Source organism: Triturus cristatus, chromosome 5_2 (assembly GCF_964204655.1).
Source record: "Triturus cristatus chromosome 5_2, aTriCri1.1, whole genome shotgun sequence".
NCBI lineage: Eukaryota > Metazoa > Chordata > Amphibia > Caudata > Salamandridae > Triturus > Triturus cristatus.
The window spans coordinates 416,674,425-416,692,679 of record NC_140588.1 but is presented as its reverse complement, the minus strand read 5'-3'; the positions used below and the strand labels follow the sequence as shown (position 1 = coordinate 416,692,679).

General features: G+C 45.1%; 1 protein-coding gene across 1 annotated transcript in view; it reads left to right on the top strand.

The window, feature by feature from the left end:
- The first annotated feature begins 7,364 nt into the window (after positions 1-7,364).
- APCDD1 (APC down-regulated 1) overlaps positions 7,365-18,255 on the top strand; it is an 86,223-nt gene continuing 75,332 nt past the window's right edge. Inside the window, exon 1 of the mRNA XM_085607338.1 lies at positions 7,365-8,296. Coding sequence (XP_085463464.1) covers positions 8,239-8,296 — 58 coding nt within the window. The 5' untranslated portion in view covers positions 7,365-8,238. The remainder of the gene's footprint in view (positions 8,297-18,255) is intronic.

Genomic DNA, 18,255 nt, shown 5'->3' with positions numbered 1-18,255 from the left:
AGCAAAAATAGGCTATGTCCCAGAAAAATTCCAAAACTGTGTAAAAAATGTTGGGTTTCTGAAAAAAGTCTGGTATCCCCTAAAAGCTGGGAAAATGGTGATTTCAGCCCCACAAACTCTTTTTTGATAACGCTTGCAGGGAAAAACCCAGAATCGTTCATTTGCAGCCCGTTTTTCCCATTTTCCCCCAAAAAACTACATTTTGCTGTATTTTGGCTCATTTCTGTGACCCCTCCAGGGGAATCCACAAACCCTGAGTACCTTCAGAAGCCCCATGTTGTTGGAAGAAAAGGACGCAAATTTGGTGTGGATACCTAATGTGGTCAAAAAGTTACAGGGGCCTCAGCGCGCACTACCCCAAATAGCCAAAAAAGGGCGTGGCACAGGAGGGGGAAAAGGCCTGGCAGCGAAGGGGTTAAAACCTCTGGAATTTGAATTTCAGATGGAACCAGAAGGTACAGTCCTTTTTTGGTCCATGAACAAATAAACTAAATAGATACTTCTGCAGTGTGGCTCTATGAACAAAATCACATTAAGGTTCCCCCTTGTTTGTGGGTGGGTTGGGATTGAATTCATTAAACATGAGTGCTTATGTTTTCTGATAGTGGAGGGGTTGGCCTTTGGTCAGTGCTTAATTTGTAAATATTAATAAGTGCAAGAGCACAGCGTTTTCTTAGAAGCATGTTGCAGGTTTTGCTAAATGCCGAGGTTGCGGAAAACCAAGGCACCCTAGTCTTAATTAATCGCCATACTACACTTCCTGGAGTCAATACACAAAGCAATATATGAGTACATGAAGTAATATCCCATAGCACTTCTACGTGTACTCTTAAATGTAGCACTCCACATTCTTTTAAACGCCTTTATGAATTGGCAGCAAACCACATAAAAAAGAAATATTCTGGGAATATTCTTATACTTTGATTTACTAACAGGGAGTTGGACATGTCAGGCCAATTTACAAAGATATTTATGAGCATGTTAAGTAGTCATTCAGGAACAGTACTACTTCAGGCACTCAAACGTACTGTCACAGAGTTTCAAACTAGTGTTCTTACTTTACTCTTGCTGGTTCCTTTTCATCCGTGCTTCCTCCCTTTGCCACTGTGTCCCTATTCTTCTTCCTTATATATTAATTTTCTGCTTTTCAAGGTCTTCCTGTATTCCATACTTTCACAAGCATTTTCCCCTTTCCTACTGGATGCTGTGTTTTCACTTTGCAATCTTGTGCTTGTGATTTGTTTGCTTCTCTGTCTCTACTGTGTTTGTCCCCCACACCCTGAGCTTTGATCTTTCACCATGTTTGTGATTGGTTTCTGTGTTGTAGCCTTCAAGCATCATGGAACTATTATTTTTTGTATTTAATTAGCACTCCAAGAGAGGCTGTTTCTTATCTTCATAGCCCAATGATGCTCTATATTTTAATCACCTCATTTCCATCCCTCCAGACTATCCCTTCTGCCTTCTCTATGACCCTCGTGGGTGCGCCAGACAGCAGCCTTCGTGATCCCTTGGATGTCCACTCAAACCCCCCAGTGTTCTGTGACCACAAGCGGCTATGTTAAAAGCCCAGAAAGCAATGAAACTTTGCATTCTGTATTTTCAAAATGGCCACCACCCTGTATAATGCAACATACATTGCCTTATCATGTGCGTTGCGACAGCATGACAACATATGTCATGCCATCTGGTGGCCATCTTGAAAGTATGGAAAGCCATGTTTTCTTTGCTTTCTAGGCTCTTAACATACCTGCTGTGGCATTGGCAAAAGCCAATTGCATGACTCTATGAACATTGGTAAAATGAGTATCAATGCCCGCCACCTGCTCAAACTGAGTACTGACCTTAGTGTATATGGACCTTTGGAACAAGCAGTTTCTGTAGTAAGGGTGCTTGGTCTACAAAGCATTCACCTCCTTTTGAAAAGCGGCGGATGGGGGTAGGGAAAGAGGTTGAACTCCAGGAAACGTTTTATAAGTGAGCATAGGGAGAATCCAGATTTCCTTCTTATCTAAAATGGGTGAATAAAATGAAAAGGACAAAAAAGTTTGAAGAGGCCTATGCCAAAAGAGTTGGGGCAATGAACAAGTTTACCAGAAACTGGAATTTTTTTAATAGTGATCAATTAATGACTGGCACCTAGCACTTTAGCACAGGACACTTTATCTATATAAGAAGTCCAGGATTAGTAAATATGCACATCTTTTTTGGGTTGGCAAAGGGAAACGATAAGAATTATAATGTAGGGTTGTCTACATATCCCATGTCTAAGTATTTTGCACCATTTGTATCTTTCTGGAATTGTGATTTTAGAAACAACTTCATGCTGCACTTTTTTACCGGCTTCCTGCTCTGTATCAACCATAATTGCTAAATGCTATTAATTAATTAAGGATTTTATTAGATCTTGTTTGATGTTTTCATAATTTTTTTCTATCCTTGTTTATTGATTATTGTACAATGTTTTTATGCCCATCTCTGTTGCTCAATAAAGAATTTTAAAAAAAAAAAGAGAATCCAGATTGTAATTTACGAATCGTGTTTTCAGATATCTTTAGATAGTAAATGCTGCGGACAGAGACTATCCGTGCATGCCTCATTCTGCTATCCCGCACCATGCAGCAGTGATATAAAATGATAAGATCATTAATCGGGAGCACAGGAAGGAAAGGTGGATACAGAGCTCTACCTCACTTTAGAGAAAAAAATAGAAAACACCTGCCTGACATCTCCATGTTGATTAAACTTAGATTTTGTGAAATTCCAAAATGAGGAAAACCATTTTCCTCAATTTGAGGAAATTTGATTGAAAAAATCATTAGCAAATGGCCACAGGGAACAAGAAACAACACAAGAAAGGATCAATACTGAGACATACTGCAAATGAATTATCACTCGTGTTGGTGTGTACACCAGTAGTGAAAGATCACTCAGAAGGAAGGAATACTTTAAGGTATCTTAAGTGAATAAGTAAAAGGGAGCGACTGATATATCGAAGTCATCAAAGGTGGATTATCAGCCAGTAGGGAGGTTGATTAGAGACTAGAGGAAATTAATGATCACAGTTACTCTTTGAGGCACCTGGAGTGAATGGTCATCGAGAGAGTATAAACGTTTGGAAATAGCAGAAATGTATGATTACCATGAAGATGTTAATGCTAATAATTCTTTGTGCTCTAAATAGGCAGGGAATGACAGGTACTGGGTACCAGCATTCCTTCATTCAAAAGGGAGAGTACCAGTGGTTAATTTGAGCTGCTGGTTTCCGGTGCTCGGCACCGGCACTTAATTGTCAGCACCAGTGCTTATGACAGTGTGCCACATGGTGGTGCTCTCTGCCTAATTTAAGTATGAGCACAACAAAATCTATACATTAACAAGCATTGGCATAGCCAATAGGTCTCACTTTTGGGACCTTATAAGTATTTAGTTATGCAGCACAATATCCTTGGTGCAATAACATCAACTGTTGCATGGCAAAAAACTTATAAGGTCCCAAAGGCGAGACCTATTGGCTATGCCAATGCATGTTTTGAACCTGGATCTAGATTGCCTGTCTTATAACAACAATATTTTACCTGGAACTACTTGATTAACCAGCCTGTTCCCCAACTTTTGGAAAAACAGAAGAACGGTAGCTTGGTGGAAATAAAATGTATTCATATAGCACATGAAATGCCAGCTTTAATTCATAACCACAAAGGAATCCCCTTCACAACTGGCATTATTTTTGCAACTGTGAAAATCAAAGCAGTGTAGAAGAGGATTTCACTATTCCATCTGGTGACAACATATATTTTTTTCTATAATTCCCATCCAATATCCCTCGTCTCCCTTTCTATGTGTAGGCAACTCTGGTTAGACAGCAACCTCTGACTCTGCTGAGTGAGAGACATGGGGGACTGGGAGACAGGAGAACGAAAGAGAGGTAATGAGAATGGCATAGTCACAAAGGTGAAGTTCATGTAGAAAGGAGGTAGATATAGAGATGGGGCAGAGGGATAGGCGAGATAGGAATAGATGCAACGTAAAGAGAAAAAGATGAGATAATGAGAATGGAAGGTGCAAAGGAGGGAGAACAAAAGAGAAGGAGTTTGAGAAAGAGAAGAAGATGGCTATGTAAGGTAGAGAGATTGTGAGAGCTAGAGATAGGTAGAAGAAAATGTAGAACAAGAGAGTGAGGAGTGGGTGGAGCAGAGAAAGCTGAGATAGAGTGTAGATACATAGAGATGCAGGTGTAGAGAAAGAGATGGGGAGGGAGAGGGGTGAGATAACAGAAATGATATGAATTAGACAAAGCAGCATGAGCAAAATAGGCAGGTGAAGCACAGAAAGAGCGATAGGGAGTGGTAAAGTGTTTATTTGTAGGTAAATGTAGTAAGAGATGCGAAGCAGACAGAAGGAAGTGTGTGAATTTAGTGAATCTTGTTGTAGCGAGGAATCGGATATAATAAAGAAAAGAGGTAGAGAGAAAAAAATGAAATAGAGAAAGGTGCAATAGAGAGAAGTGGACAAGGTAAATATGGCGATGATGTGAAAAGTGTTTACAGGGGGTTCTACAAAGAGGCATCACGGCTAAAATAGGATGTGGGTGGAAGAGAAATACGAAGATAGACAGAAAGGTATGGCGTGGTGAGGCAGTGATAGGTAGAGAAAGCCAAAAGTCAGAGGTAGCTGTCGGCAGGGAGAAAGAGAGAAGAGAAATGTGATAAAGACAGAGAGAGGTCACTTTACACGTCAGAAGGTGAGGGTGCTTTGCATTTGCCCACTTTGTCCTTGCCTAAAATCGCCTCTGCTTCCAACCCTACAGCAATATTAGTGGCAGCCTGCCTTTAGTAAATGATCTGGTAGCCAGAGGTGACGTGCTAGTCCGATCGTTGCATCTTCAACAGCTTGGCTCACATGCTCTGAAAGCGAAAGGTAATTAAAATCCTCCCACTTCGAATGACCAGCGCAATACTGAGAGGCAATGTAAAGAGGCATCGCAGGAAAATGGTGGGGACAGAATTAAGTAAATTTACACCTGGATAGTGACCATGAACCGTATTCACACTACAGGGAACGAAATGGTTGAACTGGACACAGAATTTGGGAGTTCAAATGGCTGGCGATCGACAAAAGTAGATAGATCTTCTAGCAAGTTCAACAAGCATTGGCCGCGCGATCGTAAACGCGCGGCCGCGAAAGTGAAAGTGATCGCCTTTGCGATCAAGCGCGGCGAGCGATGCACTTAATGAGCATGAGGAGGAAAGCCTCTGCTCGTAAGCGCGCGCCCGCGCACATGCATTGTAGCTCTAGGCCGGCCATGGCAGCAATTTTTTTAAGCCCTCACAAAAAGTCTCGCCAGACCAGCGCATGCGCTGGGTCAGGCGAGACCTAAAAATGACTCATACCTGCCACACAAGCTATTCTTGTAGCTTTGGGGGCCTGGAATTTAATGAATTGTCACACTTGAAAGAGTGTGATGGTTAGTAGTCATGTTAATGCTGTCACTGGCAGAGCAGGCTGGGGCAAGGGATGGGGAAAGCTGCAGTATCCTGACGAGGGCCACGGCACCTATTTGTTTTTACAAATTAAGCACTGGAGCGTTCCTCCAGTCCTCGGCAGTGATGCAATACATTTAATGGGACAGTACCTGAACTTCTCAGTGGGAACCAGATACTCTGGTCGAGTGTGCACCTGAACTTCTATATTTCCTTTTCAAGCATCGGTGATACTGGAAGTGATCAGTGACTGAAAGGAATTAATGTTCAGTGGGACTAGAAGTGAATGGTCACATGAAAGACATGGATGTCTGTAATTCACCAGTTCACTGTTTGAGCAGCAGCTGCAACCCCACCCCTGCTCAGTGCCTTGAGACCCTCACGGGTGATTAGTGCGCTATACAAATAAATGATTGATTGATTTATTGATTGACCAGAAGTATGCTGTCAGCCAGTAGGGAGGCTATACTGGAAGTTAGGGGATGTGGCTGATCACATTGCAGAGCTTAGCGCAGTGATACTCAAATTACGGCTCGGGGGCCCTTCTGACCTTTAAATGTGGCCCCTGATAAACACTGGGCTGCTGTTCACTCTACTCAGCACTAACATTAAAAAGATGTTAAATATACAAGGAAGCATTTAATTAAAGGTTAATAATTAACGTTAAAGAAAGAAAAGAAGTAGTTTGTCTTGCACCACTTAACTTCAGGAATACATTCACTAATTTTTAAAGCCATCTTGCAGCAAAAGTGTAAAAATATGATACGGTCTCTTCAAAATTCAGAAAGTGTATTTCATTAACATGCAGAACAATTTCACCTTAGTATATCAGATTATATCAGTTCATTAAGAAGTATTTTTTAGCTGATAGTTTTCTAGTATGAATTTAGAAACATTCATTCTTCCCCCTCACCCTGACAACAATGCCAATAGTGAACTAAGAAGCAAGTCAATTGCTATGTGCACTCTTAAGGTGGCCTAAGTTCCTAATATACAGGAAGAAAATTATAGTTTATTAAATCAAATACAGGAGAGGGTTTTGTAAAGCGCACGCCCTGAATTCATGTATTTCGAGATCCTCTTATATGTGATAATAAAAAAAGTGGGGAAAGTGTAATAAAACAATTGCCTAGGATCACACAATTTGGTAAAGTGGGGGAAGCTGGGATCTATCCCAGGTTTCCTGGTTTCACATTGTGCAGTTCAGCTACTAGATATACATGCTTCACTTTCCCTATACCCACTTTACTAGTCCCCATCCCCATCTGGATCTACACCCTGCTGGCATCGATGTGGCCCTCGTTCACATCACAGACCAAACGTTGTGGTCATTGGGAAAAGATTTGTGAGTACCCGTGGCTTAGGCGTGGACATTGTTGTTGGTATCACCTGGACTTTTTGTATACAAGCCTGATCTGTATTTGTATGTCCCTGAAAGAGAAAACATGTAAAAAAAAATCCTGCATTTTTACCTTTGGCACTCTAAACCTAAAACAGCAAAAAGGTGAAGAAATCACTTTAAAGGCGTTTAGAACTATCTATATTATGTCTACATGATTATTAAAGCAAACTGTGGGATAACAGACAAATTTAAAAAAGAATATTGAGGGTTTTACACAAATTCATTTTCATCTACCAACTCTTGCACATACCAGAACAGCGAAACTGAAACAAATGGCCGGTATGTTTGCCAGGGAAAGGTGGCGACCCTACCAGAATGTCTCTCTGGCATGAAGCAGAGTGTGCGCGGCCGCCCGCCCAGCCCTAGTTCCTGGGCACCGCTCGGCTGCTCATCTTCACCAAGGGATGCTGGCCCCGCCCCTCTCTGCAGGCCACGCCTCCTCCAGCTCCGTTCAAAGGGGAGATCAGAGAAGGAGCTGCAGCAAAGTGCAGCGGAGCAGCCGCCAGCGCGGGGTCTCAGCACAACCACCGCATAACAGGACAAGAGGCGGAGAGAGACTGGGGAAAGGGGCTGAAGAATAGACAGCAGGAGGCAAGAGAAGAGACAAGCGGGAGCCTGGGGAAGTCACAACAGACTGGCAGACGGGAACACGGAGGCGGCCGAACATACAGAAGAGCTGGACGAAGAGACACGAAGATCCTGGGAAAAAAGGCAGTTTATAGCAGTCGAGCAGAGCGGCTCAGGCTACCCTCTGAGCCGGCACTGACTTCCTGCCTCTGCTCTCCGGACAGCGAGCGCCTGAAGGCGCGTGTTGTGGCGCTATACGAGCCTCCTGATTTACTCTGGCACGTTGAGACAGAGAGAGCACAGGACAGAGCGAAAGCCTGGGCTGGGCTGGAGGGGAGAAGTTTGGAATACAAGGCCGGAGTGGTGCGGCTGCAACAAGGACATGCGCTCTATAAATTCGTGCGTTGTATGTATCAAAATTAAAAGGCATACGAACAATCAGTGGTCCTGATAAGCACTTGTTTCAGCTGCTGCTCGCAGGTGCATTCCTCACACGGATCGCCGGTCCGATTCCTCTGCCCCGAGGTCTCTGCGCGCTGCGCCTTTCAAAGGAGAAGGCGGCATTTTTTAAGTCTTTTTAAAGTTGTTCTTTCCTCTCAGACGAGCCTTGGCATCTAACCTCGAATACTCACCGGGCCCAGAAGCCCCCGCGCAGAAACCCCGGACTGCTTGTGTTTTTTTCTTTCACCACCTGAAGGAGTTGTGGAAAGTGGTCAGGGTTTCCCCGGAGGCCGGGAGCCGTCCCTGTCCCAAATAAAAGCCTCGAGAGGCCGCGACGCCTTCACCATGCCATCGCACTACGTCCGTCTGGTCCAGTGCCTGCTGCCTGCCCTCTTCCTGCACGGTAAGCATGCTCGCACTCACGTGTTTGTGTGTGTCTGTTGAACACTCGTACAGCTGGCTGCAGTGCCCGGTGGAGTTTTACAACTCATGGGATGAAAGGGTGAGGCAAGAAAGGAGGAGCAGGACCTCTAGGGGTGCAGACCGCTGCCCTGCAGATCTCTTTAAGCGATGCACTGTCCCATTTGGCTGCCTTGGATGTATTTTTGCAGGGTTCTTGTCTCGCCAATAAACACCTTCCTTCGCCCCGAGTTATCCCCGCTAGGGCCGCACACTGGCTCCGGGGCTGTCTCACTAGAAGGGTCAGCGAGGCACGTCGGCGCGTCTTTCATCCGGGATTCGATGACCTGAGCCTGGATAGCGGCGATAGGATGGGGCCTCCCATGGGAGCCCGGCGGGGGTTAGTGCCACGAGCCGCTACGGGCATCCACAAAGAGATGTAGTTGATATGAGAGCGACTCGTGCGCTGACGTTTCTCCCACTCCCTCGGGTCCTTTCCACACCCGACGCCCCGGGCCTGGCAGGCAGGCGCCCGTTTCTTTTTGTGACTCCCCCGGGACTGTTGTTTTCCTTCTCCATTCTAATATTTCAAAACAGCGCTTGGGAAGACATTCCCCGACGCCGCACTTGACATACCAACGGCAGGTTGTGGGCTATGCTCTGCACGTGGTAATTCTCCCTTATTCTACCGTCCCTCTTGTGAAATTGGGAAACAGCTGCCTTTGAAATGTGTCAAGAGGCGATGTAAGTGGGCGCTATCTGCAAAAGATAAACAAACACGCAATGCAGGCTTACCTTCAGCCTTATGCAAAAAAAAACCAGCAGATGTGGTGACAGCATGCTTCCCATTTCACAGAGACTTGAAGCATTCATAGACGCCTTCCAGCAACCCTCGGAGCGCTAGACATCGGTGGCTGTAGGTTTCCAAATTATAATTAAAAGCTTTCTTTCGCAATCCTCGCTGTACAATTTGTTCTAACTTGGCTGTCCTCGCGGCACCGCAGGAACACATTTCTGCGCTCAGGTGTGTGCGCGCGGGGAGGAGCAGGTTGCGTGCGGCAGAAGGCATTCTTGGCCAGCGGAGACCAGCTGCGGCTCGCCAAGTGCTGTGCGGGGGGAGGGGGGGGGGGGTCGACAACTGCACAGACGGATCAGACAACGAAACGTAAAGTCTGATTTTATTAATGTGGCTTATTTGCCACATAATGCATATCTCATGCCGAGTGGGAAGTTGGGAAATAGCACAGTACTGTAATGTGGACCTTTTCCGTAGATATAATTATCTGGTTTTCCAGATAACAAGTACATCTCTTGGGTCAGTTTCTCGGGTCACAGGGTCTAATCATGATCACGATGGACGGAGAGAAGGGAGAAGCTTTCTATGGAGTGTTACCTGCACCTGTTGTTCATAGCGCTGCAACGACGATCGGCTGCACCCAAAGCGCTATCTAAGAAATGCACTACAATTTAAAGAGTCTGTTTGAGGGTCGTGGACGATGCCTGTCGTCGCTGCTCTTTGCAGATTTACCCTGTTAATGCTCTGGGTGGTCCCCAGCTCAGGCACAGGGCTGGCAAGGAAGCCGCCGCCCTCTGCCCCGATGAGCCCTTTTCATCTCGTGTGCCTCCATGCTAGACTGAGTTAGGTAGCGCAGGAGGTCTGTACACTGCTGTCTTAACAACAAGAAGCAGTGGCACCGCCAAGAACGCGTCTGCACTGAATACATTAAGGGGTGAATCTGGCGGGCATTTACGGCCTGTAATTAGAGGGACGAAGTCAGGCAGGCAGGTAGCAACCTCGTTACCCCCGACTTCTCTCCATCCGGAAGTCAAACAAAACTGAATATATTTGTTTATTCGACGTTTTATATAGCGCGAAATCGACACATAGGTATTGGGGCGCCCTACATGAGCAGCAGTTACACAAGGACATACTCGTTTATTGTAGGCAAGGGGAGATGACGTGATTTGTCCAGAATCACAGGATGTTGAGGCGACGCCGAAACTCGAACCCGATTCCCCTATTCCAGTGTGGGCAGCTCTGGTTGCTATGCCACATTCTCAGCACCTTGCGACACTGTCATGGTGTTAGGATGCCGAGCATCAAAGAAACGACACAGCAATTGATACCCAGAGGCACGTTTTATTTCTCACAGTATGTGCGGGGGGGGCGGGCAGGGGGCAAAGCTGCACGCCTTTACAGCAAAGGGCTGTTGTTAATAGCGGTTACAACAGCCATCAAAATGGCAATCACATTGTCAACACAGCATAGAGAATGGGAGCATAAAGATTGTGCTACTGAATATGGAGCTATGCATAGGTGGTGCAAGAATACCACGGACAAAGTATCGAAGGCCAAAATATCAAAAGGTATGTGCATAAAGAGGAAGATATATATATATGGTCAAGGTACATCGACGTGGTATTATGTATAGAACATCTCTATTTACTTACCTTTCGATATTTTGGGCTCAATATTTTATCCTCGACTCTTGCCTCACTCGATATTATGTCTTTGATATTTAGGGTGCACACCGAGCATAAGCCACCGCGGAGAGCCGTCTTTTTCAGTGGAAATAGATCCATTATGTGAAGAAAAACAACCCTTGCACGTAAACATTGGTCTGGTGTTCTTCCTGATAAATTGTATTAAAAAGCATACAGTGCATGTGGCTTGTTTATGTAGAGTTTTCTGTAAGGTTCAGAAAACTCTTGAGACTGAAGTTTCCAGGCGGAGCTTTATTTGAGCTTGTCTCGAAGCAAGGGTCGTGGTGGAGTAAATTTGACACGGTGTCCCCATGGACGCTAACCGACCATTTCAACCAATCAAACGTTACCTTGCACCTTCGAGAGTTCACACACTATAAACTGACTCGATCACATGTAGCACACACTGAAAACTGATTCGCCTCTAAGCTCTACCTCTCGAAGTACTGATCACAGGGACAGCACACACTGCAAACTAACTCGCCTCTAAGCGCTATCTCAGGAAGTACTAATCACATATAGCACACGCTGCAAACGGATTCGCCTCTAAGTGCTATCTAAGGAAGTACTAATCCCACTCATAGTACACACTGAAAACGGACTCGCCTCTAAACTCTACCTCTCGAAGTACTGATCACATATAGCACACACTAAAAACTAACTCGCCTCTAAGCGCTATTTCAGGAAGTACTAATCACATATAGCACACGCTGCAAACTGATTCGCCTCTAAGCGCTATCTAAGGAAGTACTAATCCTACGCATAGCACACGCTGAAAGCTGAAAACTGACTCGCCTCTAAACTCTACCTCTTGAAGTACTAATCCCATAAAGCACACGCTGCAAACTAACTCGCCTCTAAGCTCTTCCAGCGGGAGTACTAATCACACAGATCTCAGTCGCACTACAAACTGACTCGCCTCTAAGCGCTACCTCTGGAAGTATTGATCACACAGTTCGCAGTCGCACTACAAGCTGACTCGCCTCTAAGCGCTACCTCTGAAAGTATTGATCACACAGATCGCAGTCGCACTACAAGCTGACTCGCCTCTAAGCGCTACCCCTGAAAGTATTGATCACACAGGCAGCACACACGTCAAACTGACTCGACTATAATCGCTACCTCCCGAAGTAATGATCACTCAGATCGCAGACTCACTGCAAACTGACTCTCCTCGAAGTACTACCTATGGAAGTATTAATCACACGCATAGTACACACTGCAACCAGAATCGCCTCTAAACTCTACCTGTGGAAGTACTCAGAAGAGAGCTATCATTAGCCTCAGATTAAGCGGGATCTTGTTGGAAATTCCAATTGACCAGTTACAAATGTTTTTTCTGGCTCGCTGTGGCGTATGAGATTTTGAAAACTGGGTTCTGTATGTCAAGCAAAATAAAAAGGCCAATTTAACTGGTGAAATATATCAACCGAGAACCAACATACACAATTAAACTGGAATAACTAGTTCCGAGAAACCAGTGGAGTAACCTGGACATTTCTTAACAGCGACTCAGATGTTGAACAAAAAGCTGAATTTCAGTAACCAAGTGTAATGTAAGTCCTTTCAAAATGGTCAGTCCGCTATGGAGGCTGCATGGACCCACTGGCATTTAAAGCTGAGAACGAGTTTTAAAGCAGATATCGGCAGCGCCAAACCCACTGAACTATCTTACCCATCGCCACCAATGTAAGTCAGATCATTGCTAACTGAAAGTAAAGTCCACTGGCGTGGACCGAGGTTTGTGTCTCTTACAATTCTCCAAAACACACATGCCCTGAAATCTGAAAAAGTCCCGAACATGTCTGACATGCATCTCCACCATTTTATTCATCAATACATTCACAAATCACAGTTTCTATAAATCCAAGGCCCAGATACCGATGATAGTCGGTCTTATGGTACTCCTTTTATCCATCTCGAAGGGTAGACCGACGAAATTTAGCATTTGTCTCATTGTGGTTACGCATTTATCACAGCAGTGAGTGCATTAACCCATTGAGCAATCAGACATGGTTAGTGAAGCAATGCATGTTTGAACGACTCCTAACCATAGGGTTGGATGTGCCAGAGACTGCATGCATATAAATAGAATTTTCTTTTTTCACATGTTTTACTTTTCCTTAGGTGCACCAAGCCTCAGAACCCTGAGGTTATAGGCAGGAGAGCTCAGAAGCAGGGGCACTTTCAAGCACTGAATCCTAATTCTAGATAGAACTGAGGAAATCACCAACAGGGTCATATTGCCAGAGCCACAGCGGAAATGACTTCACATGCCCTTGTGATCACATGACATGACATTGCAGGAAGTCACGTCATACAACCATCAACCCTCAATTACAGACCACTGAACACTTTATCGTCATTCTTTACTGACACAGTGACACACAGCGTGCACAAAATACTTAAAAACAAATAGCAATTAGAACTGGCAGAAGTTGAAGGCCTGTTTCCTCAGATTGGTTAATATACATTTTGGTGACATGACCTGTTATTTTTCTTAATGTTTGCTCTAAACAAGAAGGTATTCTCTGGGGCTCTAATGATGATATCAAACATAAGGATCCACCCCTGGAGGAAGAGAGTGAAAGGAAACAGATAACCTGGGTTCAAAACACCAAGGTAGTGATGTGTGCGTATCCCACTATGGTTGGACACACACTGCATTACACATAGCACTTTATCATCAGTGCTCCCGCGTAGTCGCAGGTCGTAGCACGTCCCGTCCCGCAGCGGGGCGGGAAGACCCCTATGATGAAGCATGACACCATGGGCCATTCTTGGTGTGTGAGGGGTATTTAAACAACACAGTGTGTGTCCAACCATAGTGGGATACGCACACATCACTACCTTAGTGTTTTGAACCCAGGTTATCTGTTTCCTTTCACTTTCTTCCTCCAGGGGTGGATCCTTATGTTTGATAACTAATTTCATATGGAGGATGTATCCACCTCCAGTGCCCGTGTAGGGCTTTCCCTCTGCACTCCCTAATCCTGTTATTATAAGCTCTAATGATGATGCCATTTTGTGCAGCTTATTTGAACGTAGGTTCACCACAAAAAATATTAGTGAGTGTAAAGTCACATGAATGTTTCACAGTCATACATGTTGAGTGTTTTTCTGCAAATGTTATTATGCAATATGAATATTCAATCAATATGGTGGATTTTCCTGATTTTAAAATCCGGGGTTAGGGAAGGGGTTGTTGGCGTTTCTAGGTGGGTGGAAAATCACAAACACTGTGCAGGTGGTTCTACATCATGAAAAACCAAAAGTCCTACAGCTGTGGAGGAGAGGAGAAAATGGGGAGGGAACACGCCCACAGTTATGAGTGTGCAGCGAAGGGTTTTCTCCTCCAGCAACAATATGTTCTCCATGGAGAAACAGAAAAGAAATACGTTTGCTAATGTACATTTGCGCTCAATGTAAGCATGTAAAACCCAACAACTTTCAATTGCAGAAACATACATAAGCATTCAAATATTCAAGGGAATCTATGACTGTCATAGCTGTCACTCACGCTAGAATCATTTGAGAATGCTGAAAAAGTCAGAAATGTGCTTCCAAGTTAATCGTAAACTCACTGAAACAGATTTCTGACTTTCCATAATCATTTGTGAATCACACCTTGGCTGCCTTCGACTGTATTTTTATGTTTAGTGGTAGCCAAGACCTTTTGATTTTACGAAAATGTTGTGTATAATGTATGTATAGGGGTTTCAGCCAGCCCTCTTCACCCATTGGTCTGCTGTAATGCCACTCACATTCTTCTTCTGCCCACTACAGCATACAGTAAGGTGCAATGAGACGGCTAACGTCAGCCATTGGCTATTTTCACTGTGAATGACCATTATTCCCTCCAGTCACAAGGAGCATATCTGCACATCATGCAGTTTCCTTCAGTACCAAAGACGTCTGTGGAAATGAGTGTTTTTTGAGACCCAAAAAGTATTTTTGCTTTTGCCGTTTTTTTTATTTTTTAGACTGACAGAGAGCCCAGCAGCATCCACAACAATACAGTTTTGCAAACCCATGGCAAAATGAAACAAGCATCGACAGATACAAACAACTGTTGACCAATGCCAGACCCTTTGACTTAGCCAATGCTTGTTCTGTTGTGTGAACTGAGCTGCTTAATCGAATCCATCCTTGGCCCAATTAACTGGGTCTTCAGTGCTTTTCATTCATGATGCTGGGCATTGCGTCATTTTAATGTTCTGCATCATATAATGCTCATTGGTATCTACACAACAGTATTCTGTTTTCTCGCCCATATTCACATACTTGCAGTAAGAGCTTTTTTTCTAATTGTTGTGATTTAACCAGGAAAGAGAACCGAGGCTCTGGCAGATGAAGTGATTAGCACAAAATTACATAATTTATTTAGAGGAATAAGCTGGTGGCAAATGTTAGATAACACTATAACCCCTAGACAGTATCTTCTCCCCCAAACTTCTGCCCTGCAAGAGTGAACCCGAAGTGTTAAGAAATTCAGTTAATGAATACATTTGCAAGTACTGAGCACTTGCTTGGGACACTAAACTATTGCCTTTGACATCCTTTCAGTTCTGCAACCGGTCCAGCCCTTATACATTTCACTGGGAAGGGGTTAGGCAGGATGCTGAGCAGTGAGTGGGTGAACACGTGCATACCCTTGCATGTCACAGTATTAAAAGTCGGGTTCCTGGTGATACCTGGAAGGAGAGCTGGTCTGGACCAAGGGAGGGATACTCACGAGAAAAGACAAGTATTCGGTGAGAAAGAGCTATGTGTTATCAATCAATCAATCAGGATTTATAGAGTGCGGCTGCTTCACCCGTGAGGGTCTTGAAGCGCTGTTGGATAACTCTGCCTGTTGGGCTAGGGGTTACAATCAGTCAATCAGGATTTGTAGACACGGCTGCTTCACCCGTGAGGGTTTCGAGGCACTGTAGGATAAATTCTACTTGTTCTCCTATCAATTGCAATAAATCAGGATTTAATAGAGTGTGGCTGCTTCACCTGTGAGGGTCTCGAGGCGCTGTAGGACAAATTCTGCCTGTTCTCCTATCCATTGCAGTCAATCAGAATTTGTAGAGCGCGGCTGCTTCACCTGTGAGGGTCTCGAGGCACTGTAGGACAAATTCAGCCTGTTCTCCTATCCATTGCAATCAATCAGGGTTTGAAGAGCGTGGCTACTTCCCCGTGAGGGTCTCGAGGCGCTGTAGGATAAATTCTGCCTGTTCTCCTATCCATTGCAGTCAATCAGGATTTGTAGAGCGCGGCTGCTTCACCTGTTAGGGTCTTGAGGCGCTGTAGGACAAATTCTGCCTGTTTTCCTATCGATTGCAATCAATCAGGGTTTGAAGAGCGCGGCTACTTCACCCATGAGGGTCTCGAGGCACTGTAGGACAAATTCTGCCTGTTCTCCTATCCATTGCAGTCAATCAGGATTTGTAGAGCTTGGCTGCTTCACCCGTGAGGGTCTCGAGGCGCTGTCAGATAATTCTACCTGTTGTCCTATCGATTGCAATCCATCAGGATTTGTAGAGCGCGGCTGCTTCACCTGTGAGGGTCTCGAGGCACTGTAGGACAAATTCAGCCTGTTCTCCTATCCATTGCAATCAATCAGGGTTTGAAGAGCGCGGCTACTTCACCCGTGAGTGTCTCGAGGCGCTGTAGGACACATTTTGCCTGTTCTCCTATCCATTGCAGTCAATCAGGATTTGTAGAGCGCGGCTGCTTCACCTGTGCTGGTCTCGAGGCGCTGTAGGACAAATTCTGCCTGTTCTCCTATCGATTGCAATCAATCAGGGTTTGAAGAGCGCGGCTACTTCACCTGTGAGGGTCTTGAGGCACTGTAGGACAAATTCTGTCTGTTCTATCGTTTACAATCAATCAGGATTTGTAGAGCTTGGCTGCTTCACGCGTGAGGGTCTCGAGGCGCTGTCAGATAATTCTACCTGTTCTCCTATCGATTGCAATCAATCAGGATTTGTAGAGCTTGGCTGCTTCACCCGTGAGGGTCTCGAGGCGCTGTCGGATAATTCTACCTGTTCTCCTATAGATTGCAATCAATCAGGATTTGTAGAGCGCGGCTGCTTCACCCGTGAGAGTCTCGAGGGGCTGCTGGGTAATCCTGCCTGTTCTTCCCTGTTACTGTAGCAAACTACCACATGAGGACTGTTCTGATGTTCTCACCCGAGGGCTTGAAGCCCTGGTCGCCCCAGAAGACGAAGCATGTTTTGGGTAAAGAAAGTAATGCAGCTGTGTTTAGGCCTCAGAACTTCAGACCCTGAACTCGCCTGGAGTCAAACAATGTTTTGGGTACAGATAGTAATCCCGCAGTAGTTTGACAGCACCACTACCCTAAGGGAAGAATGCTTGTTTTATATACAAAAAGTAGTTCTGCTTTAGTGTTTAGGACGCATCTCTTCAGGCCTTGAACTCCCCTCGAGGTACCGCTTGGAGGTAGTTGTGCGGTAGTGTTTAGACCTCAGGCCTGCGCTTATCTTGTGCAGTCAGAGAGCCCGTGCTCTGCCAAGGCTATTATGAAGGTCAAATAGGTAGCAATTGTGTCTTGAGAATCGCAAGAATGGGGTAGCATGTCACTGTGGTACTGAAAACTACCTGAGAGGGGAAATATGGGTAATGGGTAGATCGTGGTCTTCTTACCATTCATGCAAGTGGCTAATATCATGTCAGGACTAAAAATGTACAGATTGTGAAGCGTATCTACCAATACCTGAAAACTCAGGCCTCAGTCGATGTAGCCTGCGAATGGCAACGGTGTGTGCTACTGAAGGCCTGGTTACAAGTGGACTGGTAACACTGTTTAAACGAAAGAAGAGCCTTTACAGGTGAAATGGGACTATATGTGTTGCGGTATTCCCGGGTACATGTTCCCCTGCAGAAAGCAAATGGAGACATTCCCACAAAACAGTTCCAGAATAGAGGAAAAGCATGAATAAACTGGTGCTTTCCCGTGTTATTCCTCATTCCAGATGTGAAGACTCGGAATCCCTCGGCGCAGGTGCGATGATACCACTGGGCATCGTTAACTGCACCAGGCCACTCAAAACGGGGCACTTTTCGGGGGTGCTGATTAGGCACCTGCCACAGGTGGAAACAAACGTGTGAGTACACCTGCCTAGTGAGCTATCCTCCCAGCTGCCAGGCCCCCCACAACTCTTTTCTATGTATAGATTTAGCAGCAGTGCAACGTAAAATGATGCCCCTCCCACAAAATGTCACGAAGGGCCCGAGTCCTCCGTATCTCACAGACAGATATCCGCCTTGAAGGATTGGGGGCGCCCTGAAGGACTGGGCGCCTCTCTTCGCCCCAGGGGCTGCAGGGGCCTGGGTTATAGCCCTAGCATTGAGACACAGAGTCAATAGACAAACATTTTACCCCAATAAGTGTGAGCTGTGCCCGAGAAAAAAAGGAACATTGTACACTGAGCTCAATGTACACAAGAAGTGCATATATAATTGGGATTC